Source organism: Acanthochromis polyacanthus, chromosome 16 (assembly GCF_021347895.1).
Source record: "Acanthochromis polyacanthus isolate Apoly-LR-REF ecotype Palm Island chromosome 16, KAUST_Apoly_ChrSc, whole genome shotgun sequence".
NCBI lineage: Eukaryota > Metazoa > Chordata > Actinopteri > Pomacentridae > Acanthochromis > Acanthochromis polyacanthus.
Genome location: NC_067128.1, coordinates 38,497,863 through 38,521,849, shown reverse-complemented (window position 1 = coordinate 38,521,849; position 23,987 = coordinate 38,497,863). Strand labels below are relative to the sequence as shown.

At 38.0% G+C, this 23,987-nt stretch overlaps 1 protein-coding gene and 2 long non-coding RNA genes across 3 annotated transcripts; 1 reads left to right on the top strand and 2 right to left on the bottom strand.

Moving 5' to 3' along the window:
• Nucleotides 1-6,340: 6,340 nt before the first annotated feature.
• On the bottom strand, nt 6,341-8,581 carry LOC127530360 (uncharacterized). The gene is made up of 7 exons (XR_007936972.1): nt 8,457-8,581; nt 8,291-8,356; nt 8,070-8,158; nt 7,803-7,908; nt 7,484-7,589; nt 7,271-7,332; nt 6,341-7,185 (listed from the first exon to the last, which is right to left on the bottom strand). It is a non-coding gene; the product is annotated as an uncharacterized LOC127530360 (long non-coding RNA).
• A 1,201-nt stretch (nt 8,582-9,782) lies between these two features.
• Nucleotides 9,783-11,921, bottom strand: LOC127530366 (uncharacterized). Its single transcript, XR_007936978.1, has 4 exons — nt 11,705-11,921; nt 11,398-11,504; nt 10,819-10,987; nt 9,783-10,152 (listed from the first exon to the last, which is right to left on the bottom strand). It is a non-coding gene; the product is annotated as an uncharacterized LOC127530366 (long non-coding RNA).
• A 6,022-nt stretch (nt 11,922-17,943) lies between these two features.
• LOC127530330 (zinc finger protein 239-like) lies at nt 17,944-21,927 on the top strand. Its single transcript, XM_051936964.1, has 2 exons — nt 17,944-18,649; nt 19,523-21,927. Exons 1-2 carry the CDS (start codon nt 18,445-18,447, stop codon nt 20,587-20,589), a joined length of 1,272 nt encoding a protein of 423 aa, XP_051792924.1. The 5' UTR covers nt 17,944-18,444; the 3' UTR covers nt 20,590-21,927.
• The last annotated feature ends 2,060 nt before the right edge of the window (nt 21,928-23,987 follow it).

The following is a 23,987-nucleotide window of genomic DNA, read 5'->3' as shown; positions in this document are numbered from 1 at the left end:
TTGAGTTTCCTCTGAAAGTTTCCTCCTCGGTCTTTGCTGCTGCTCTAAATGCATTCTGGGATATTTGGCTCCCCAAGTTTTTTGTTGTTTTATTTTTTATGAAGCATAATTTAACAACAAATAGGCACCAACTGTATCCTACAATTCCACTGGTCCAAGCAGAAGAGAAGCAGAAAAGAAAGAAACACAGAATAATCAAATCAGACAGCTTCAAATAAATGAACTTCTCAGGGTTTAATCAGTTTATAACATGAGAATCTGAGACAGTCTGAAGGAACTTCTATTTGACAGTTTGATTAAGGAGGAAAAGAAAAGTCTAAAACTCAGAGCAGCCTTAAAAAATCTACATTTGTGTGTCTAAAATTCACCAGTTCTCATTCTATGATTCCACATAAATTCCAGATGTTTGTTGTGCATAAAGAGAGCAAACTTGATAGAATTGTATTCACAGACAAGTTGAACGTTGTTTGTTAGCAACCATTCATGATTGTGTCCCTAAAGCTCCTCACAATAGTTCAGGAGGAGAACAGATGTTCTGGAGTTTCACATCTTCTCCATCAATGTGCATGTGTTCTTCTCCACATGAAATCTCCTTCTGGAACATTCTCTACATGGAGAAACATCAGAAAGAGTTTAGAAATGAACTTCTTTCATTTCAGCTCAGAAAGGAAAAGACAAATATCTGCTTGTGACTTTGATAGAGTCAGTCTGTGGAAATGTTGGAGATCCAACTTTTCTTTGAGCAGGAAGAGGAAAACATTCTTTAGTTCCTGATCATCTCACAATGTTGTTCTAACATTTAACGTGTAAAAATGTTGATCTGTCAATAAACAGCGTGTTAGAATGAGGAGTTCAGACGAATTCTGGAACATTCCTTTGATCACTGGAACAGCTTTGATTAGCAGAGAATGTTGTTTCTAGCAGCAATCTGAAGTCAGTTTAGTTTGAAAATCACTAGAACATCTTCACCCATTCAATGTGTTCCTTTCTCCATCCAATCCTTCACAAAGACACATTTCCTCCTGTACAAATCCTCCTGTTCTTCCACATTGTAGCTTTGTGTGGACTGAAGTTCTGCTTTAAAGCATTTTCCAGTAGAAGAACAGCTGCATGTGGAAATGTGATCATTTAAAGGATGGAAATCACATGTTAAAGAGAATGAGACAAAGATGAGGCGCTAAGGTAAAGCACAGATAATGTTCCTGTTTTCTAAAGTCATTTCATGGAACCATTCATTGTTTGTAAATCAGTGACATTCAAAGCCCCTCCTCTACTCATTTTACCACATCACCTTTTAGCATCAAATCACATCACAGTCAATCTGCTGGATTTTCTTCATCCATCCATGTGAAACACATCAAGAATCTGCTGGATAAATTCATCCTGAAATCCTTCCATTTCTGTCCTCAATATTCTACCAAATACGAAAGATTCCTTTGGAAGCAGATCTTCAAGGATGTTAGATTTGATTTCCAACAATCAGAATGTTAGAAGTTTCCCTGTTGATCATATTTTACTGATAGTTTCTCCAAATGTTTCAGCTCATTTTTACTGGAATATTCTGAAGTAAAGTTTGTGTTTTCTGGTGAATGGATCAGATCTCACATTTAGTTTCAATCAAACCCTGAGGCTTCTGGAAAATACACACAGCTTTAAAATAATGTTGGATCATCTGCTGACTGTGTCATTATTAAATGCTTTTAGAGTTTCATTATTTTAACCCTCGTGTCATTTTAAAGTTTGAAAATGTGGAAAATAATAAATATTTTCACAGTGAAACTTCTGATGTCCACATTTTAACATTTTTGGGAAATTTTGAACATTTTTTGGTGGAAAAAGAAGAAATGTTTCTAAAGAACATTCACATAAAAATCAACCAAAATCCAGTAAATTCTCTGGATTTTGGTTGATTTTTATGTGAATGTTCTGAAAGAAAATATCAGAAGTTTTACTGATAAATATAGAATCACTTTAAATATTTTTAGGATTTTTGGAAGATTTTTACTAATTTTTTGAAAATATTTACAAGAATTTTTTTTTTGCCAAATTAGGGGGATTTTGTTTTGTTTTTTAAATAAAACTTTGAAGGAATTATTGGAATTTTCTTCCTGAAGGTTTTTGCACATTTTCATAAATTTAGTGAATTTTTTTGCTGAATTTCTGGATTTTTTTCCTGTTTTTTGGTGCCGTAAATGAAGCCAACAGGAGGGTTGATATCCAGAGCTAATAATAAACAGCAGAGGACTGATGGGTCTCCTTGGTGTTTGCTCCTGTTAACATCTCATCTTCTAGTAGTTCCACATTGAAGGAATTCTGCTGGACAACATTGAGAGCATATGAATGAATTTTCAATCCAAAATAATGCAGTGAATGTCAAATAAAGTGGTGTTGAAGCTTGTCAGAAGCTTTCAATGAATGTAGAAAGAGTGTAAAAGCAGCATCCTCTACCAAATGAGCACAATCCATCAATCATCATCAAAGTGTCCAAATTCCAGAGAAGACATGAACTGCAGATTGTAAATCAGTCAAAGTATCAATTTAAAATCATTTCTAGACCATGATCACAAAGTCAAATACTAGATTGTTCTTTTGTCCTTTTCTGTCTCATTTTCACAATATTTTGTCTGTTTTTTGTCTCATTTTTTGTCTTTTTTAATCTGACTTTTGTGGTTTTGATCCTGTAGTAAAAAGCGGTCCGGCCCACTTGAGATCAAACTGGGCTAAATGTGGAACCTGAACTAAAATGAGTGTGACTCCCTGATTGAAAGCTTCTTTGAATGCTTCAAACAGTCATTCTCTAATATCAGCCCAGAAAAACGGATCAAAGTTGGTTGTAAGTCCATCTGGAGCCGCTGATTTCCCCAAAGACATTTTCATTCCAGCTCTATCAATCTCTCCAAACACGTGCTTTTAAAGTCAGTCTGAGGAAGAAATGCTTTGACTTTTTAAGAAACAAAAGAAGAGGGGGACTGATTTTGCTCTTCAAGGTAAAATGGGAAAAGTAAGAAGGCACTTCAGTGGTGCAAGAAGAGACTCAATTGTTCTAACCTGGCTAAGACTCAGACACTGCAGTCTGAAAAGTGGACTGGCTTTGATTGGGAAGCACAGAGATAGGAACTGTGAGTGAGGTGAACTAGAAACTGTGAGAAATGTTCTTCTTAAGTGTAAGCTCTACTCATGTCAACAGAAGAAATATTAGAGACAAGGAGCAGTTGGAAGAACTGTTTTTAATCTTTGCTTTCTACTTAACATGGAGGAGTGGACAAATATGAAGAAACTTCTGAACTTTCTCATGACCACAGGACTGCATAAGAAAATATGGAGGATTCTCTCAGGACTATGAGTAACATCCAGTAGGTGGCAGCAATACGCCAGTGATGCGTCTAGTCTGCCTAATTCAATGAGGAAGAAGAAAGTAACTCAGTGTTTCTGCCGGTGTTGTGCCAAGGTACTTACCCCCGATAGGAAGTGTATCCCCTGTCCACGGGAGCGCGCACGTCAAGCGCTATAAGGATGGAATTTTACGGTATAAAATGGCAAATGCTATTATGCATATTGTTGTATGGATGAGTGAGTGTTATCTTATTTCAGTTTTGTTTTGTTTGAGAGTACAAAATGTATCTATCAAAATAAACAAGTCCGTTTTTTGAAATTCTTGAAGTTGTCGAACTGTCGTCATTTATTACACTGTGCAGCGCCGTGAAGAAAAGCTCTTCCAAAGGATCTATACTCTTCACAAGTAATGCTTTATCTCTCTTCATACCATGGTCATACGCTGAGCTTTGACTGCTCTTTGGGATACTTTTTCTTCGATTAGCCTGCTACTGCAATGTACGATCATCCGGAAGTTGTGTCCACACTTTCAAAATAATAGCACGTATCCATGAAAAACGTAAGGACTCGACCTAAAAGTAAGACAACTCCAAACACAAGCTTGTAAACAATTGTATTTTTTGAGACACAGTTTGAACACTAACTTTAAAGCTCTGCCAGCACAATGGTAATAATAATAATAATAATAATAATATCACTGCTGCATTTTAGTATATTACTCGCACTATTACGACTGCATTTTTCACTGGAAATGTTATTCATAAGAAATTAAAGACAGCCTTATCAATGGTATTTCTAATTCCACGTTTTCTTTGCATATATAAACCTGGCAACCGTTTGATGTGCATTTTTACCACCCCTGAAAATGAAAAATGAAAAAAAAATAATAATATTGGTGCAGTTCATTAGCTATGTTTCATTTGCTATGTTTTGTTTTTCATCAGAATATGCAGATTAACCACAGTTCAATTCAGGCTCACAGAAAAATTATTGAAGGGGATGCAGATAATTACAACCATATTTTTTAACCTGCAAAAACTGTGTCCCTCTTCCTGCTTGGCCATGTCAAACCATGAACTACCCTCAGAACCATTTTTATGGTTATTTCATGGTCATTTCTAATAAAGCCTAAAACAATGGAGAGTTTGCACAGGTAAACTCTATTTGATCCTAAGATACAAGGGGGGTACAAATTATTTCAGACCATATCTTGCCTGCAAAAATCTGTACCCCCCTTCAGAATGGTCAAATCATTAACTACAATCATAACATTTATTTTGTGGTCATTTCTGATCAAGCCTGATAATATTGGAGACTTTGAATGGACTAGCTCATTTCTATCCTAAGTTACGGGGGGGTACAAATTATTTCAGCCCATATCTGGCCTGCCTGCAAAAATCTGTATCCCCCCTTCAAACGGGTCAAATCATTAACTACCATCCTAACATTTATTTTGTGGTCATTTCTGATCAAGCCTGATAATACTGGAGACTTTGAATGGACTAGCTCATTTCTATCCTAAGTTACAGGGGGGTACAAATTATTTCAGCCCATATCTGGCCTGCCTGCAAAAATCTGTATCCCCCCTTCAAACGGGTCAAATCTTTAACTACCATCCTAACATTTATTTTGTGGTCATTTCTGATCAAGCCTGATAATACTGGAGACTTTGAATGGACTAGCTCATTTCTATCCTAAGTTACGGGGGGGTACAAATTATTTCAGCCCATATCTGGCCTGCCTGCAAAAATCTGTATCCCCCCTTCAAACGGGTCAAATCATTAACTACCATCCTAACATTTATTTTGTGGTCATTTCTGATCAAGCCTGATAATACTGGAGACTTTGAATGGACTAGCTCATTTCTATCCTAAGTTACAGGGGGGTACAAATTATTTCAGCCCATATCTGGCCTGCCTGCAAAAATCTGTATCCCCCCTTCAAACGGGTCAAATCTTTAACTACCATCCTAACATTTATTTTGTGGTCATTTCTGATCAAGCCTGATAATACTGGAGACTTTGAATGGACTAGCTCATTTCTATCCTAAGTTACGGGGGGGTACAAATTATTTCAGCCCATATCTGGCCTGCCTGCAAAAATCTGTATCCCCCCTTCAAACGGGTCAAATCATTAACTACCATCCTAACATTTATTTTGTGGTCATTTCTGATCAAGCCTGATAATACTGGAGACTTTGAATGGACTAGCTCATTTCTATCCTAAGTTACAGGGGGGTACAAATTATTTCAGCCCATATCTGGCCTGCCTGCAAAAATCTGTATCCCCCCTTCAAACGGGTCAAATCTTTAACTACCATCCTAACATTTATTTTGTGGTCATTTCTGATCAAGCCTGATAATACTGGAGACTTTGAATGGACTAGCTCATTTCTATCCTAAGTTACGGGGGGTACAAATTATTTCAGCCCATATCTGGCCTGCCTGCAAAAATCTGTATCCCCCCTTCAAACGGGTCAAATCATTAACTACCATCCTAACATTTATTTTGTGGTCATTTCTGATCAAGCCTGATAATACTGGAGACTTTGAATGGACTAGCTCATTTCTATCCTAAGTTACAGGGGGGTACAAATTATTTCAGCCCATATCTGGCCTGCCTGCAAAAATCTGTATCCCCCTTCAAACGGGTCAAATCTTTAACTACCATCCTAACATTTATTTTGTGGTCATTTCTGATCAAGCCTGATAATACTGGAGACTTTGACTGGACTAGCTCATTTCTATCCTAAGTTACAGGGGGGTACAAATTATTTCAGCCCATATCTGGCCTGCCTGCAAAAATCTGTATCCCCCCTTCAAACGGGTCAAATCATTAACTACCATCCTAACATTTATTTTGTGGTCATTTCTGATCAAGCCTGATAATACTGGAGACTTTGAATGGACTAGCTCATTTCTATCCTAAGTTACAGGGGGGTACAAATTATTTCAGCCCATATCTGGCCTGCCTGCAAAAATCTGTATCCCCCTTCAAACGGGTCAAATCTTTAACTACCATCCTAACATTTATTTTGTGGTCATTTCTGATCAAGCCTGATAATACTGGAGACTTTGAATGGACTAGCTCATTTCTATCCTAAGTTACGGGGGGGTACAAATTATTTCAGCCCATATCTGGCCTGCCTGCAAAAATCTGTATCCCCCCTTCAAACGGGTCAAATCTTTAACTACCATCCTAACATTTATTTTGTGGTCATTTCTGATCAAGCCTGACAATACTGGAGACTTTGAATGGACTAGCTCATTTCTATCCTAAGTTACGGGGGGGTACAAATTATTTCAGCCCATATCTGGCCTGCCTGCAAAAATCTGTATCCCCCCTTCAAACGGGTCAAATCTTTAACTACCATCCTAACATTTATTTTGTGGTCATTTCTGATCAAGCCTGATAATACTGGAGACCAAACATTTTTCTCAGAATAACAAGAGAAAGACTTACAAAAAGAAAAATACCAAGACCAGTAGGCACATTGTGTTTAATTTTGGCTAAGGTATTGTATAGCCACCTGAAAAGGATCAAATATTTATTCTGTAGAAAGGACAATGAACAATGAACATTTTCTACTTGGGGTGGGTTGTGAAGTTACATACATTTTCTTTACAAACTAAAAGTTGAAATAAATTAAGTGAAAAAAAAAAAAACTTCAATGAAAACAACACTCTCACTGTACATGAACATAACTTAAAAGCAACAGAACACATTTCCTGAACTATATACATGAGGCACTGTTAATTATCACACACACGCAACACACAGGAAGACTTGGTCTATTGGTGGACCTTCGACGCAGACATGATGGAACCACCTCAAACAGGCCTCACACTGAATCTGGAAAAAATTTGCATGCATGAAATAGGTTGTCCTTCTTTTCTACAATAAATTGCAATTTTTATTTGATGACACATTCTCTCACCCAGTTGATTTCTGTCTCTCGCTCTTCTTCCCCACAGGAAAAGCATATGTCTGTCAGGTCATCTAAAACAAAGAAAATAGTATTTTTTGGTCACCATTGTCTATTTATTCAGATTTCCATACTTGTAGTGTAATCACAGAGTTGTTTGAGAATGTTTATTTCTTAAAAGGAAAATTCATTGGATAACAATTTACTATTTTATATATTATTTACCAGTCTCAAGGAGGAGTGTGACTGCAATTTTCATCCTGTGTGTGTTGATGTCTTGTTTTGTCGATGGGAAATCTACAGTTTGTTTTTCCAACAGTTTTTCTGCAAACTGAAAAGACAAATTTCTAGAGCTGTAAGCTTAGGTTTAAAAGTTCATTCATGCACAGCATAAATCAGAGCCATAAATCTAGTGTCAGTAAATAACTTTTGGTGTTAAAGTGTAAATTAACACTTAAAATTATATCTTGGTTGACATTCTTTAATATTACAACACAGTAATGAATAGACAAGGGCACAGTTTCAAATACACCAAAAAACATACTTTCAAAACAAAGACTCCACATGAGGTAACGTCTGGCTGGTTTGGATGTGGGACAGTATCACACTTCCACCTTGAGACTTGGCAGCCCTTCTTCCGCATGAAGGCTCTAAATAAAGATAAGATTAATAATAATAACATGGAAATATTTTAAGTTAGGATAGCAGTTTGGTGTTATCAGTTTTTACAGCATAGATTTTTTCAATTACTTTTGAATAATCATCTATTCATGCTTACTTTCAAGCTGAAATGTTAACAAGCATTCATTACCTTGTTGTTTCCAAACATCTTTGGATGCCTTGCTTCGACTCCCCCATTGGATCAAGGAACAGGGATTTTTTTTCATGTGGGTAGATTACCTAAAAATTATTACAATGAAAAAGAATATGTTTTCGTTTACTTAATCAAGTGTATAATTATGTATGAAATATGTGCATTTGTATCTATTTGTTCATTTGTTTTATGGTTTGATAGTAAATTATAGATTTTACCGCAAGAGTCCAGTGGTGATGCTCGTTGATAACTCCCACAATTATGTCGTAGTCCAGGGGTTTAATCTAAAATTGAATATGTTTGAGGGAATTAGATTTTCAGGGAACTGTTTTGAATGGTCCAATCATTTACAGCAATTTCATGTAGAGTTTGAGTTATACAAACCTTAAGTCTTTGGGACCTACGATTCCAAATTGCTGTCATTGCAAAAGAATCGATTAATGCTGCCTTCTGGGTGTTCTTTAGATTGTGATCTCTCACAAGGACTGAAAGGTATGCATTTATTGACTGGGAAAAAATGCAAAAAGAAAAAGCTAATTAAACTGATTGCAATGAAATGTACATCTTTATAGCTGACATAAAAAGTTAAATTTTATATTTGCTAAAAAAAAATTCAAGATTATTTTACCTCACTTTCCAACTCCATGTCTGCAACAACTCGCTGTATGTCACAGTAGAACAGCTTGTAGGCTCCAATCTTAGACAGAACCACATGAAAATCCTGTCCTGCCAAGGCATCCTGTACATCTGCCCAAAAGAAAGTGAGTAATAACAAGATTAAGGGTCAACATAGCCCAAAATATAAACATTGAATATTACACAAATTGTTGTTTTCAGAGAAATCATTTAAAGTCCAAGTGTGTTGATTAATATTTGAAAGAAATCTTACATTTCTTTGCAACAGCCTCAGTATATTCTGGAAATCCAGTGTATTCTGGGGCTGAGGATGGTGCAGCTGGGGCTGATGATGCTGCAGCTGTTGCTGAGGATGTGGATGAGGATGGTGCAGCTGGGGCTGATGATGCTGCAGCTGTTGCTGAGGATGTGGATGAGGATGGTGCAGCTGGGGCTGAGGATGGTGCAGCTGGGGCTGAGGATGCTGCAGCTGGGGCTGAGGATGCTGCAGAGGATGGTGCAGCTGTTGCTGAGGATGGTGCAGAGGATGGTGCAGCTGTTGCTGAGGATGGTGCAGAGGATGGTGCAGAGGATGGTGCAGAGGATGGTGCAGAGGATGGTGCAGCTGTTGCAGAGGATGGTGCAGCTGTTGCAGAGGATGGTGCAGCTGTTGCAGAGGATGGTGCAGCTGTTGCAGAGGATGGTGCAGCTGTTGCAGAGGATGGGCAGCTGTTGCAGAGGATGGGGCAGCTGTTGCAGAGGATGGGGCAGCTGTTGCAGAGGATGGGGCAGCTGTTGCAGAGGATGGGGCAGCTGTTGCAGAGGATGGGGCAGCTGTTGCAGAGGATGGGGCAGCTGTTGCAGAGGATGGGGCAGCTGTTGCTGAGGATGGGGCAGCTGTTGCTGAGGATGGGGCAGCTGTTGCTGAGGATGGGGCAGCTGTTGCTGAGGATGGGGCAGCTGTTGCAGAGGATGGGGCAGCTGTTGCAGAGGATGGGGCAGCTGTTGCAGAGGATGGGGCAGCTGTTGCAGAGGATGGGGCAGCTGTTGCTGAGGATGGGGATGAGGATGCTGCAGCTGGGGCTGAGGATTTTATTTTTGTACCCCAGTGGGGCACTCTGGGGGCATCTTCGACAGTTAACTTTAGCTGATCCACATTTATCTTTCTGAAAATGGACCCTTTTTCATCCTTCAGGTCCACACTTTTGCCCTGGATAGCCAAAATTGTAAAGGGACCTAAAAAGTTGGCTTCCAACTTTCCTCCTTTTCGCTGTTGGCTCCGAATGTTTTCCCTATAGACTTTATCCCCAACTTTGAAGTCTGGTGAAACGTGGCTTGTTTTGCCTTTTACTTTTGCATGGCCTTTGGCAAGATTGCCCCTTACAGCCTCCATTAGCTCCTGCTGGTGGTTGATGTCCTGTGACAGATCTTCCTGGCCCACCACAGCTTCCACAGTGGCATCAACCTTTGAGTTAAAAGAGATTGCTTTCCGTCATAGTTAATTCTTAGAACCCCAGGATCCCCCAACTGGGGGACATTGAGAGTCAGCTGGCAAACACATAGTAATATAATGCTCTAATTACAAAGGAACATAGTGATGTTGTATATCAAATTAAACAGCAGAACCTGGGCTACAGGACTATATAAGCCATTTTTACTAAAGTTTCTCAAATTTTGTTCTATTTTATAATATTAAAGTCAGTCTTTGCAGAGATAATGTTTTTATGCTGTTTTATGGTCTGATGAAGGTTTAGAGCTTCAGCTCCATCATTTTTAAAGGGATATTTATTTTATTATATTTATTTATTTTTTTTTCCAGGCAAACCTAAATTTTATTTAATATGAATGTGTGCCATTTTCATTTACTCTTCACCAGTATCACATATGCTCGTATAAGCAACTCTCAACAAATCTCAAAAGTGTTCCCTTTACTATGACACCAAAACTATTCAAATAGAGCTTGTGGTTTCAGAGATATATCCATTTTTAGTACGAGTACGAGTATGCAACTTTTGAGCTGAAAACTAATAAATAGGGTCAGGGTTTTAAAATCAAAGGGAGTTTTCCATCTCTCTTAATAGTACCTTCCCTTAGTAAATGTCATTGATGGAAGTTGTGACCATAAACATACCATGTAGTGTTCTGGAATCTGAGAAGGATACCGCGCTTCTCGACCAAACATCAAATAGTAGGGGGAGTATTTTGTTGTCATCTGTTTCTTCGTTCGAAGACCAAACATGACCGCATCAAGGAACTCATCCCATTTGTCCGGTCTCTCCCCCACCAGTTTGCTGAGGGCTCTGAACAACAATGAGACATTTAAAATACTGTCATCATAATAATGACAACAACAACAACTATATCTGATAGGAGTTATATTTCTCCATATAAAAGCTCAGTGGAGCACCATGTAAGAAGTAAAAATTAACACATTTTCAAGTACAACATTTTTTAAGTTAATAAACTTTTAGTTTGATGGGGTTTTTTTTTTAAATCAAAAGTTACACTCTTTCATTGAATATTATGTGTTTATTAGTTAAACCTTTCCAAATTAATGTGGGTTGAGTCTTTTATTCCATCTCTAAATACAGGGATATAGTTGAGACATAGCACAACAGGTGCTGTAAAGCAAATTAAAGTTTCATAGTATGCAGCTGTCAACAGGCTCGCAAGGTGGCAAGTTAAGTGGTCTAGTAAAAAAAGCATTCACCTCTGAACTGTCCCATTCATCTTTTCAACCAAACCATTTGTCTGGGGGTGGTAAGGTGAACATAGGCTTCGCTTTATTCCAAGTAATTCACATACTCTTGAATTGATCTAAAGAAAAACAGAGAAAAATAAGGACAATATTCTTTTTTTTTTTTTTTGCATGTTCATAACTTCCCTAAAATAGGAAGATATAAGAAACAAAAAACAAAATAATGCCATATTCTGTAAAGTGAACCATAATAGTGTAACAGTTGCTTAAAAAAGTAACATGCAGCATTAATGTTGGCAATTTGTTATATACTACTCACGGCATTGACAAATTCTTTCCCTTGGTCAGTCAGAATTCTTTTCGGAGACTCGAACTGGTGCACAAATTTGATGATGCACTGCGACACCTCACTTGCTGCCTTTGACTTCAAAGGATAAGCCTGGGGCCATTTTGTGAAATAATCGATCATTACACAAATGTATTGATGCCCACTCTCTGTTTGTGTCAATTTACCAATGAGGTCCATCCCCATCAATTCAAATGGTTCAGTAACCTAAAATACAGTAAAAAGAAAAGTTCCCATTAAAATTGTGTTCTCCTAGTATCTGCTTACTTTCCATGTCCCGCACTGTCTTTTTTCAAATGCAAAATAGATAAATGTATTAACATAAAACTTTTCAACAAACTGCCAGTCCCTCCAAACACTTAATTTTCTGTGGCTTAGTTTTATGTAAAACTTGTCAAAATACAATCACTGTCAAGGTTTGCAACCCAAAAACTAACAAAAAACAAGGTGGAGAACCCAAGAACAGATTAAACACAAAAGGCTTTACTTTAAACTAACAAAAAAGGATCCAAAAGAGTTCAAAATACAAAACAAAATCTTTTACAAAGTAACAAATCAAAGTAGTCACTGAGAAGCTCAAACCAAAGTACAAACTCACAAGAGAACGGTGGAGAGAACACTGGAGACATAGCGACAAGGAAAACTAATGACCCAACAAAGACAACAGAGAACACAGGGAACTAAAGACATTGGGGAAACATCAAGCACAGGTGAGACAATCACACAGGCGGAGGGAATCATCATCAGAGGCACACAGAAGGGAGGGCAGGAAAACACAAGAAACGCAGGGGTTTCAAAATAAAACAGGAAACACATAGCATGAACACAAAATGGTTAATTTCACAAAAAAGCAGGAACAGAGTCAAAGCAGCATAAAGGCAACACAAGAAGTCTAAACATGGAACACAATATAAAATAATTGAATAACTCAAAACAAGGTGAATCATAACAATAACTTGGATAACAAACCTTTATTGGTGTGTATTCAGCTGGCTTCTTAATGGAGATACCACTTGCCTGGCAGGCAGAACACTGGGAAACCTGATGATTAAAAATGATGTTGATATGACAGTTTATTAAAAAGCACATGCACTGTCGTGAAAAAAGGGTTGATCTTGTCCTTTAATTTTTCACACTTGAATAATACATCATTTTTATTTTTTTAACTTACCCACTTATTTATGTCCACTGACATCCCTGGCCAGTAAAACCTCATGGATATGGCATCCCTAGTTTTAGTTTGGCCGCAGTGGGCCCCAGTCGGGCTGGCATGGAAATTGTCAAAGATGTTGTTTGCCTCCTCTGCCCCTGAGACAACTTTTGTCCTGCGAGCTTTAGCAGTGCCCTTGTGACGCCAGTAGTACAGTTTGTCTTCTAAACAGAAGCATCAATCAATCAATCAATCAATCAATCAATCAATCAATCAATCAATCAATCCTTATCTTAGATTAGGATTAAATGTTAATTTATAGGCAAAATTTTTCATAAATATATATATATATATATATATATATATACACGCATACATATATATATATACATATATATATATATATATATATATATATATACAGTGCCTTGTGAAAGTATTTGGCCCCCTTGAACTTTTCAACCTTTTGCCACATTTCAGGCTTCAAACATAAAGATATAAAATTTAAATTTTTTGTCAAGAATCAACAACAATTGGGGCACAATCGTGAAGTGGAACGAAATTTATTGGATATTTTATACTTTTTTAACAAATAAAAACCTGAAAAGTGGGGTGTGCAATATTATTCGGCCCCTTTACTTTCAGTGCAGCAAACTCACTCCAGAAGTTCAGTGAGGATCTCTGAATGATCCAATGTTGTCCTAAATGACTGATGATGATTAATAGAATCCACCTGTGTGTAATCCAGTCTCCGTATAAATGCACCTGCTCTGTGATAGCCTCAGGGTTCTGTTTAAAGTGCAGAGAGCATCATGAAGCCCAAGGAACACACCAGGCAGGTCCGAGATACTGTTGTGGAGAAGTTTAGAGCCAGATTTGGATACAGAAAGATTTCCCAAGCTTTAAACATCTCAAGGAGCACTGTGCAAGCAATCATATTGAAATGGAAGGAGTATCAGACCACTGCAAATCTACCAAGACCCGGCCGTCCCTCTAAACTTTCACCTGGAACAAGGAGAAGACTGATCAGAGAAGGTGGCGCTACAAAGTATTAATGCAAGGGGGCCGAATAATATTGCACGCCCCACTTTTCAGGTTTTTATTTGTTAGAAAAGTTTAAAATATCCAATAAATTTCATTCCACTTCACGATTGTGTCCCACTTGTTGTTGATTCTTGACAAAAAATTAAAATTTTATATCTTTATGTTTGAAGCCTGAAATGTGGCGAAAGGTTGAAAAGTTCAAGGGGGCCGAATACTTTCACAAGGCACTGTATATATATATTTATACATATATAAATTTATATATAGATGGATAGATACATACATAGCATATTTATGAATAATCCAAATAAAACAATAAAATATAGGTTATAATAAAACATAGATAATGTTACTTGGTACCATTTTAATAATTTTAATTATATATTAAATATATTGTTAGTACAAAGCTTTATTCATGTACTACTTAGAAAAATAACATATGTGAACCATAAAATTAAGATACAACTTTATGGTTCAGGTATGTTATTTTTCCAAGTAGTACATGAAAAAAGGTTTGTAATAACAATATATTTAATATATAATTAAAATGAGTCTACCAAATAACAATATTATTATTTGGACATTTTTATTCTGTCAAAATTAATAGAACTACAGCTTTTCTGGAAAAACCTGTGAGAGTATCCTGCCTGTGTTAAGGGAGCAAGGCTTTGAGATATATAATCAGCAGTGCTGATGAATTTAAAACAACAAAAACTGAGTAAAAAACGCCACAAATGGTCCATAGCAGTTTTGGCATGTAGTGGTATTTTTAACTGTTTTCTTAGTGAGGTAAATAAATTGACTAGAAAATTCTGAGAATCGGCGCACTATCGGTGTTCGTTGTAGGCCAGGGGTCGGCAAGTAGATGTGGCTTCGGGGCCTAAATGTTTGTAAACAATCGAACAGCGGGCCAACCTGGCAGCTGGCAGTGACACTTTTTGTGGCACCGCTGCCGTGCCACGGTTAATGCCACTGTGCAGTGACACTTTTTGTGGCACCGCTGCCGTGCCACGGTTAATGCCACTGTGCAGTGACACTTTTTGTGGCACCGCCACGGTGCCACGGTTAATGCCACTGTTTGGGCGAGATGCCACTGCTGCAGCGGCATTTCCAGTGGCCTCTGGAGATGCCACCAGAGGTGCCACGGTTAATGTCACTGTTTAGGCTATTTCTCTCTAAATATTACAATGAAATGACCATGTCCTGCACTTCTATTGCATAATAAAGTTGGACAATTTGAACGACGGACTCAGGAGGAACTTCTTCAAAATCTATGTGCTTTACAAGACCGATAAAATGATGGTGACGTTTTCTTCGTACGCCATTGCTAGTCCATGCTGGCTCATTCACACTTGTAAAATCGTAAGGACAGTCTTACCTTCAACTTCGTATAGGCCAGCCTTTCTGCGAAGAAGTAGTTTGTCCCTCTTGCTGAAAGACTGGGGATATACCTGCTTAGTTTTGTACTGCAGAATATGGAAATAATCCGTGGGGTCCATTGCATTGAGTTTGTCGACAGTACATTTGTTGGCTTAACCTCTGACCTTAACTGATTTGCATGATTGATGATGAAGGTATTACGTGACCTATGGCATGACATGGCGTGACAGTAACCCTGACGACAGGTGGATGAAGATAAAAACACTAAAAAGAGACAAAGATACCGAATGATATGAGTTTTCTATCCTAGGCAGTGAACAAAATAAAAAATTGTGAAAAACAATAAAATGAGAGTTCAGGGTTTGTGCATAATGTGCATTAAAAATATGCAAAGAAGTGAGCAAACCTGTACACACTCTCCAGTATTATCAGGCTTGATCAGAAATGACCACAAAATAAATGTTAGGATGGTAGTTAAAGATTTGACCCGTTTGAAGGGGGGATACAGATTTTTGCAGGCAGGCCAGATATGGGCTGAAATAATTTGTACCCCCCTGTAACTTAGGATAGAAATGAGCTAGTCCAGTCAAAGTCTCCAATACTGTCAGGCTTGATCAGAAATGACCACAAAATAAATGTTAGGATGGTAGTTAAAGATTTGACCCGTTTGAAGGGGGGATACAGATTTTTGCAGGCAGGCCAGATATGGGCTGAAATAATTTGTACCCCCCCGTAACTTAGGATAGAAATGAGCTAGTCCATTCAAAGTCTCCAGTATTATCAGGCTTGATCAGAAATGACCACAAAATAAATGTTAGGATGGTAGTTAAAGATTTGACCCGTTTGAAGGGGGGATACAGATTTTTGCAGGCAGGCCAGATATGGGCTGAAATAATTTGTACCCCCCTGTAACTTAGGATAGAAATGAGCTAGTCCATTCAAAGTCTCCAGTATTATCAGGCTTGATCAGAAATGACCACAAAATAAATGTTAGGATGGTAGTTAATGATTTGACCCGTTTGAAGGGGGGATACAGATTTTTGCAGGCAGGCCAGATATGGGCTGAAATAATTTGTACCCCCCCGTAACTTAGGATAGAAATGAGCTAGTCCATTCAAAGTCTCCAGTATTATCAGGCTTGATCAGAAATGACCACAAAATAAATGTTAGGATGGTAGTTAAAGATTTGACCCGTTTGAAGGGGGGATACAGATTTTTGCAGGCAGGCCAGATATGGGCTGAAATAATTTGTACCCCCCTGTAACTTAGGATAGAAATGAGCTAGTCCATTCAAAGTCTCCAGTATTATCAGGCTTGATCAGAAATGACCACAAAATAAATGTTAGGATGGTAGTTAATGATTTGACCCGTTTGAAGGGGGGATACAGATTTTTGCAGGCAGGCCAGATATGGGCTGAAATAATTTGTACCCCCCTGTAACTTAGGATAGAAATGAGCTAGTCCATTCAAAGTCTCCAGTATTATCAGGCTTGATCAGAAATGACCACAAAATAAATGTTAGGATGGTAGTTAAAGATTTGACCCGTTTGAAGGGGGGATACAGATTTTTGCAGGCAGGCCAGATATGGGCTGAAATAATTTGTACCCCCCTGTAACTTAGGATAGAAATGAGCTAGTCCATTCAAAGTCTCCAGTATTATCAGGCTTGATCAGAAATGACCACAAAATAAATGTTAGGATGGTAGTTAATGATTTGACCCGTTTGAAGGGGGGATACAGATTTTTGCAGGCAGGCCAGATATGGGCTGAAATAATTTGTACCCCCCCGTAACTTAGGATAGAAATGAGCTAGTCCATTCAAAGTCTCCAATATTATCAGGCTTGATCAGAAATGACCACAAAATAAATGTTATGATTGTAGTTAATGATTTGACCATTCTGAAGGGGGGTACAGATTTTTGCAGGCAAGATATGGTCTGAAATAATTTGTACCCCCCTTGTATCTTAGGATCAAATAGAGTTTACCTGTGCAAACTCTCCATTGTTTTAGGCTTTATTAGAAATGACCATGAAATAACCATAAAAATGGTTCTGAGGGTAGTTCATGGTTTGACATGGCCAAGCAGGAAGAGGGACACAGTTTTTGCAGGTTAAAAAATATGGTTGTAATTATCTGCATCCCCTTCAATAATTTTTCTGTGAGCCTGAATTGAACTGTGGTTAATCTGCATATTCTGATGAAAAACAAAACATAGCAAATGAAACATAGCTAATGAACTGCACCAATATTATTATTTTTTTTCATTTTTCATTTTCAGGGGTGGTAAAAATGCACATCAAACGGTTGCCAGGTTTATATATGCAAAGAAAACGTGGAATTAGAAATACCATTGATAAGGCTGTCTTTAATTTCTTATGAATAACATTTCCAGTGAAAAATGCAGTCGTAATAGTGCGAGTAATATACTAAAATGCAGCAGTGATATTATTATTATTATTATTATTATTACCATTGTGCTGGCAGAGCTTTAAAGTTAGTGTTCAAACTGTGTCTCAAAAAATACAATTGTTTACAAGCTTGTGTTTGGAGTTGTCTTACTTTTAGGTCGAGTCCTTACGTTTTTCATGGATACGTGCTATTATTTTGAAAGTGTGGACACAACTTCCGGATGATCGTACATTGCAGTAGCAGGCTAATCGAAGAAAAAGTATCCCAAAGAGCAGTCAAAGCTCAGCGTATGACCATGGTATGAAGAGAGATAAAGCATTACTTGTGAAGAGTATAGATCCTTTGGAAGAGCTTTTCTTCACGGCGCTGCACAGTGTAATAAATGACGACAGTTCGACAACTTCAAGAATTTCAAAAAACGGACTTGTTTATTTTGATAGATACATTTTGTACTCTCAAACAAAACAAAACTGAAATAAGATAACACTCACTCATCCATACAACAATATGCATAATAGCATTTGCCATTTTATACCGTAAAATTCCATCCTTATAGCGCTTGACGTGCGCGCTCCCGTGGACAGGGGATACACTTCCTATCGGGGGTAAGTACCTTGGCACAACACCTGAACTTCACAGTGTGACACCCTGCGGATGTAAACAAAGAAGCATGAGCAGAGTTAGCTTCACTGCTGTGTGGACTGAGCTATAAAACGGCTGTATTATAGTATGAATGAGAAATATCAGAGCGTTAAAGTAACGATGTGTTCAGTTGAGTATCTGAGAGAGTTGATCAGCGTCAGACTAGCTGCTGCTGCTGGAGAAATATTCTCAGAGTTTGAAAAAACCATCGTCCAGTACCAGGAGGAGATCGATCGTCAGCGCAGACTGCTGGATGTCATCTGGAAACCACACATCCCCTTACAGCCCGTAGGTGTGTATGTGTTTTGATGGTGAAGAATTCCACTTCTAGCATGTAGAACATCATGAAGTGTTCAGATGAACTGAGACACACTGTGAGGAAGAGAGAATGGGCTCATAATATGGAGTCTGTTAGTTGATGCTGTGTGGAGTTTTAAAAACGTGATCGTTGTGTTGATTGACCCTGGAAGCAAGAACCAAAGTTTCCTGTTCAGAGGTACTGGAAGTGTTTATCTGAACTACTCCACACTGACAGCAACTGCATTGTGTTATCAAACAGTTTATTAATAAAACTGTCAGAGGACTCAGTCATTCCATCATTTCAGTCCAGAGACATAATTCCATGTATAGAGATCATTCATGATCTAAAGAAAGAGCACATACAGAGTTAGAGAGTATAGAAGTCATGTGTTCAACTGCATTCCACTATTAACATGTTGGGTTTCACTGATGAGTCAAATCAACAGTACAGTAACCAGCAGTAAAATAAGAATAACATTAAAATCCAAATGTCCTGACAGGTTTGAAGGCTGAAGAGGACAGCAGCTTTATTCAGACAGATTTTACTGGATCCCCATCAAACCTGTCTGTGTGGTGTGTAGAAAAGTACCCAGTGGTGTTTACCATTAGAACTTTGTGATCCTGTATCCACTGTGGAACAACGTGTTCATAGAAATGTTCAGTCATTTGGAGATGCTTGTATCATTCCTGCTGCTGTTTCATGGCTCCAAGATTTCTATTATAAACCATCATATTCTTTTTGCATCAAACATTCAACTGTTGAGCTGATTTTGTTGGAGACAGCCAGTCCTGGACAAAGTGACAGATGTGTGTTCTCTCATCATCACAGTAGTAACCGTTATCTTTTGTCTCTTTTTCCCTCCAGAGCTCCCACAGTCTTATGTCTGTGAGAATGAGAAGACTGTTGTTGACCATCAGCCCCATGACCAGGAGAGAAACTCCATGGTGGATCATGAGGACCCAGAGCCTCCACGGATTAAAGACCAGCAGGAGGAACTCTGCACCAGTCAGGACCAATCAAACCCAGAGATTTCTCAAATTAAAATGGAACAGGAAGAATTGTGCACCAGTCTGCACCAATCAAACCCAGGGTTACCACAAATTAAAGTGGAACAGGATGAACTCTGCTCCAGTCAGGAGGAAGAGTTAATTGGATTGAAACAGGAGACTGATACCTTTGAGGTGACTCCTGCTGATGAGGAAAGTGACCACAGTGAACCAAAACCAAACAGTGATCAGCTCCTGTTTCACATCTCTTGTGTAGCTCTGAGCCCAGATCAGGAAGGAAACAAGGATGTAGACTCAGGATCAACTAGATGTATCGAGCAGAAACCAAGACATCAGAGTAACAACAGTCACAGTAATGATGTAGACAATGCTCCAACATCAGCGAGACAGTGTGATAATGACAAGGAAAGAAAATGTGCAACATGCGAGGTCTGTGGAAAAGCTTTTAGTCGTAAATCAAATTTAATCAAACATCACAGAACCCACACAGGTGAGAAGCCATATTCTTGTGAAACCTGTGGAAAAAGCTTCAGTCAGCGGAGCTCTTTGACTGAACACTTGAAATATCACACAGGTGAGAAGCCGTATGTTTGTGGAACCTGTAAAAAAGGCTTTATTCGACGGACCCATTTGACTGCCCACATGAGATGTCACACAGGTGAGAAACCATATGTTTGTAACATTTGTGGAAAAAGATTTTCTAGTTCATCAGCACATAATAGGCACATGGCAGTTCACAAAATGGGAAAGCCATATTCTTGTGGAACCTGTGGAAAAAGCTTCAGTCAACGGCGCTCTTTGACTGTCCACATGAGATGTCACACAGGTGAGAAGCCATATTCTTGTGGAACCTGTGGAAAAAGCTTTAAACATAGTTATCAATTAAAAGCCCACATGAGAATCCACACAGCTGAGAAGTCCTGATCCTGAAACATCTGTGAAAAATAAAGAAGAACTAAGCTTGAAACAGCATGTAAGAATTGGTACAGGTTAAAAGTAGATGTTTTAGATTTAAAGCAGCTTTCGTCTGTGCTTCAACAACAATTGTGAGGAAGTATGTATGCAATCCTTGATGATTAGATCAGATGGAGTCTGGACTGTGGTGGTGGAGCAGCAGGCAGAAGAACCAAACTGAATGTCTGGATGGATATGGTATTGGTACAGACTGCTACATTTCTGCTATCATGACATCCTTCATCAGCAGAGCACTGATTGGAGATAATGTGAAGCTGTTTGGAACATTTTCACTTTCTACTGAGAGAACATGGCTGTTCAGGTGTGAACATACTGCTGGAATCCACTCAGCTTGAGCTCTGCTGTCTTTCAAGTAAAAGGAGGCAACGAGATACAGAGACATTGTGACAGTAGAACACAACAGAGTGTGTCACTGCAGCAGAGGAGATCTGGACGTGAAATAAAGTTGTAATAAAACGTCTACAGCTCCATGACTGCTTCATGAAATGTTTTGAATGTTTTCAAACAGATGAACATTTACAAGTTGTTTAATAATTAATGTAACATTGAAGATCCCCAGCAAGAATAACTCTGAGTCAGATATCAAAGACATAACCAACATTATTATGTTTTCAAGCAACAGACACGTGGTTTTACTAGTAGTAGCTGATACACTCCTGCAAATGTCAAAACCAGAAATGTTAAAAACAGGTGAAGCTGTGCTGCAGTTTCTGCTGGTTAGATAAAGGTCTTATGCTATTTATTTCTTCTGTTGTCACCACATAGGTCATCTGTGTGATTTGTTAGTAGGATCTCATTGTGTCGTCATACAGCACATTGAACCCTTGTATTGTCTGAACGTCCTGAACACTCCTCCTGTCCTCAGGGTCAGAAATGACCTGCCTCCACTGAGCCTCTAGAATAGAGCAGCTTAATGGAATTTTTAACCAAAAATCTATTTTACTTGAAGAAACAACCTGTCATGCATCACACACTTTGTGAATGCCTGTTTTTGCTTCCTCAGAGGGTAGAAAGACTGTATTTAATCAGTGAACACCATTCGTTTTTATACCATTGTTCATGCTGTAACTGTTTTCTTTCTATAAGTAGAGGTTTATTATCACTATTATTGCTGCTAAAGGTACTGCACAGGTGTAAACATTTCTTGTTTTGCAAGAAATAATACTTCTATAGCCTAATAAAGTACCAGAAATGTGCAGAAATGAACTTGAAATGCATTTTTGAAAGGAAACAACAGTGTACTGTATCCTGTACAATGGAATATAAAACTACAAAACTCAACTACCAGATACTAGTACTCTCTCATTTTTTGGGTCATTGCTCCCACCAGAAAGATGCATAACCTACATCAATCATAAGAATAGAAAAAATAACAGATTCAAGCAAAAATATTCCAACATATTAAGCTCTAATTAACACATGGAGGACAGAATGCAACTGTATTTGTCACACGTGCAGCACACAGTATTTGTTTTACAGTCCTTCTTGTTACTCCTGGATGACTAAAAAAATCTGATCTCTGACCTGCTGGGAACTGAAACCTGAAAACTGCCCTCATGGCTTCAGCAATATCAGATTAGTCCATATTCATTTGAAAATCTGCAAATATGACAATCTCAACAGTCCAGAAGTAGCCAGGGTGTAGAATCTTGACCCCACTATGTATTATGCTAGTTATTTAATGTTTTGTAACCTCGGTCACCTTTCCATGGGGGTCAATTTTCTATCTGACACCGGGTAAAAAATGACCTGAAGACAGTCTTTGTACCCTGGTGGTGTACAGCTTTGATGAAAATATAAACAAAAACAATGTTTCACTTTTTCTAATGTTGGGGTCACTTGAGGAAAAGTGATCAAATTTCAAGTTGAAAAAGGTCATTTAGGGGTCGTTCTATGCTATTAAACATGGTGGCCTGGTTCATTTTGACCCGAAGACAGCACTAAGGTTCAAACAACAGCAAATCAGTAAAAGTATTTTCCAGTTGAGTATGCTAAGAATTTACCTCAAGTTTAAATAATGAGTCCACAGTATTATTAGTTATTTAAAGAAATGCATGACCAGAATTAGCAACAAAAATGACTAAAATGAGACACAAATGAACATCTCATTTGGATCATTTTGTACATTTCAGTCTGTTTTTAGGAAAAAAAAGTGTCATAAATCAGACTGTAAATGATCTATGAACAAAGCTCTCTGTAAAAACCCTCAGAATGTTGAATAGAATAAATGTGGACAGTTTCATGACTGTAAGAGAAGATTTCTGGATCATTTTGTGTCTCATTTGTGTCATTATGTGTTTTTTTTGGTCAGTTTACGTCTTTCTGTCTGGTTTTAAACATTTTGCATCTTTTCATGTTATTTTTTTTTCTTCCATTTTGGTCATTTTGTGCCTTAATTTTGACCATTTTCATTTTGGTCATTTTGTGTGTTTTTAAGTTTATTTCTGTTTAAAATTGTTCATCTTGTTAGTTCTTTTGGTCAGTTCACGTCTATTTCATCATTCTGTGACTCAGTGGACATTTCTGTTTCAGTTTTCATCTCATTTTAACTCTGAATTGCTCATTTTATCTCTCATTTTAGTCATTTTGCATCACTTTAAGGTTGTTTTTTTTCATTTTCTACATTTTGTGTCTCATTTTCGTCATTTTTGCTTAATTTTAGTCCCATTTTGGACACTTTTATCTTTTTGTTTCACATTTGATGTCCCTTTTCTAATTTTATGACTCATTGTGGTATTTTTCTGTCTTGGTCGGATGTTTTATGTTCCATTTTGGTCATTTTGTGTCCCATTTGAACTGTCCCATAACATTGTTGGACCGTTCAGTAGACTCTGTTTGGGTCTTTTTCTCACCACTGAAACATTTTGTCCATTTTTGTCTCATTTTGATCATTTTATAGATTAGATTAGATCCAACTTTACTGTCATTGCACAGAGAACAAGTACTAAGACAGTTAATGCATTTTTTAAAAGTCCATTGTGATGTCAGAGAGAAGAACTAACAACTGTTACCACATTCTATATTCTGCAGAAAAACATGGAAACACTTGAGAAAGTCAGTTTAAACACACAAGCTTGAGATATTGGAGAGTTGTGGTGAAGATTTCAAGTGAGAAACTTGTGAAGACATTGTGAGCAAAGACTGTGACAGAAAATGAAGCCTCCTCAGCCAGATAGGAAACATTCAGGTAAGACAGAAGTCCAGACAACGAGCTACAACTCAGCTCCAGATATCAAACTACACACTGACATGTTAGACTGAAGTTTTCACAACACTGACAAGCTAACATTTGCTCATTTTGTGGCTTATTTTGATCAGTTTGCATCCTTAGGGTTGTTAGTGGATAA

Bases quoted from the DNA above. Each gene is read 5' to 3' on its own strand.
- LOC127530330 (XM_051936964.1), top strand. From the start codon at position 18,445: ATGAATGAGAAATATCAGAGCGTTAAAGTAACGATGTGTTCAGTTGAG. The intron at 18,650-19,522 runs GTGTGTATGTGT...TTTTCCCTCCAG, and splicing joins CATCCCCTTACAGCCCGTAG to AGCTCCCACAGTCTTATGTC.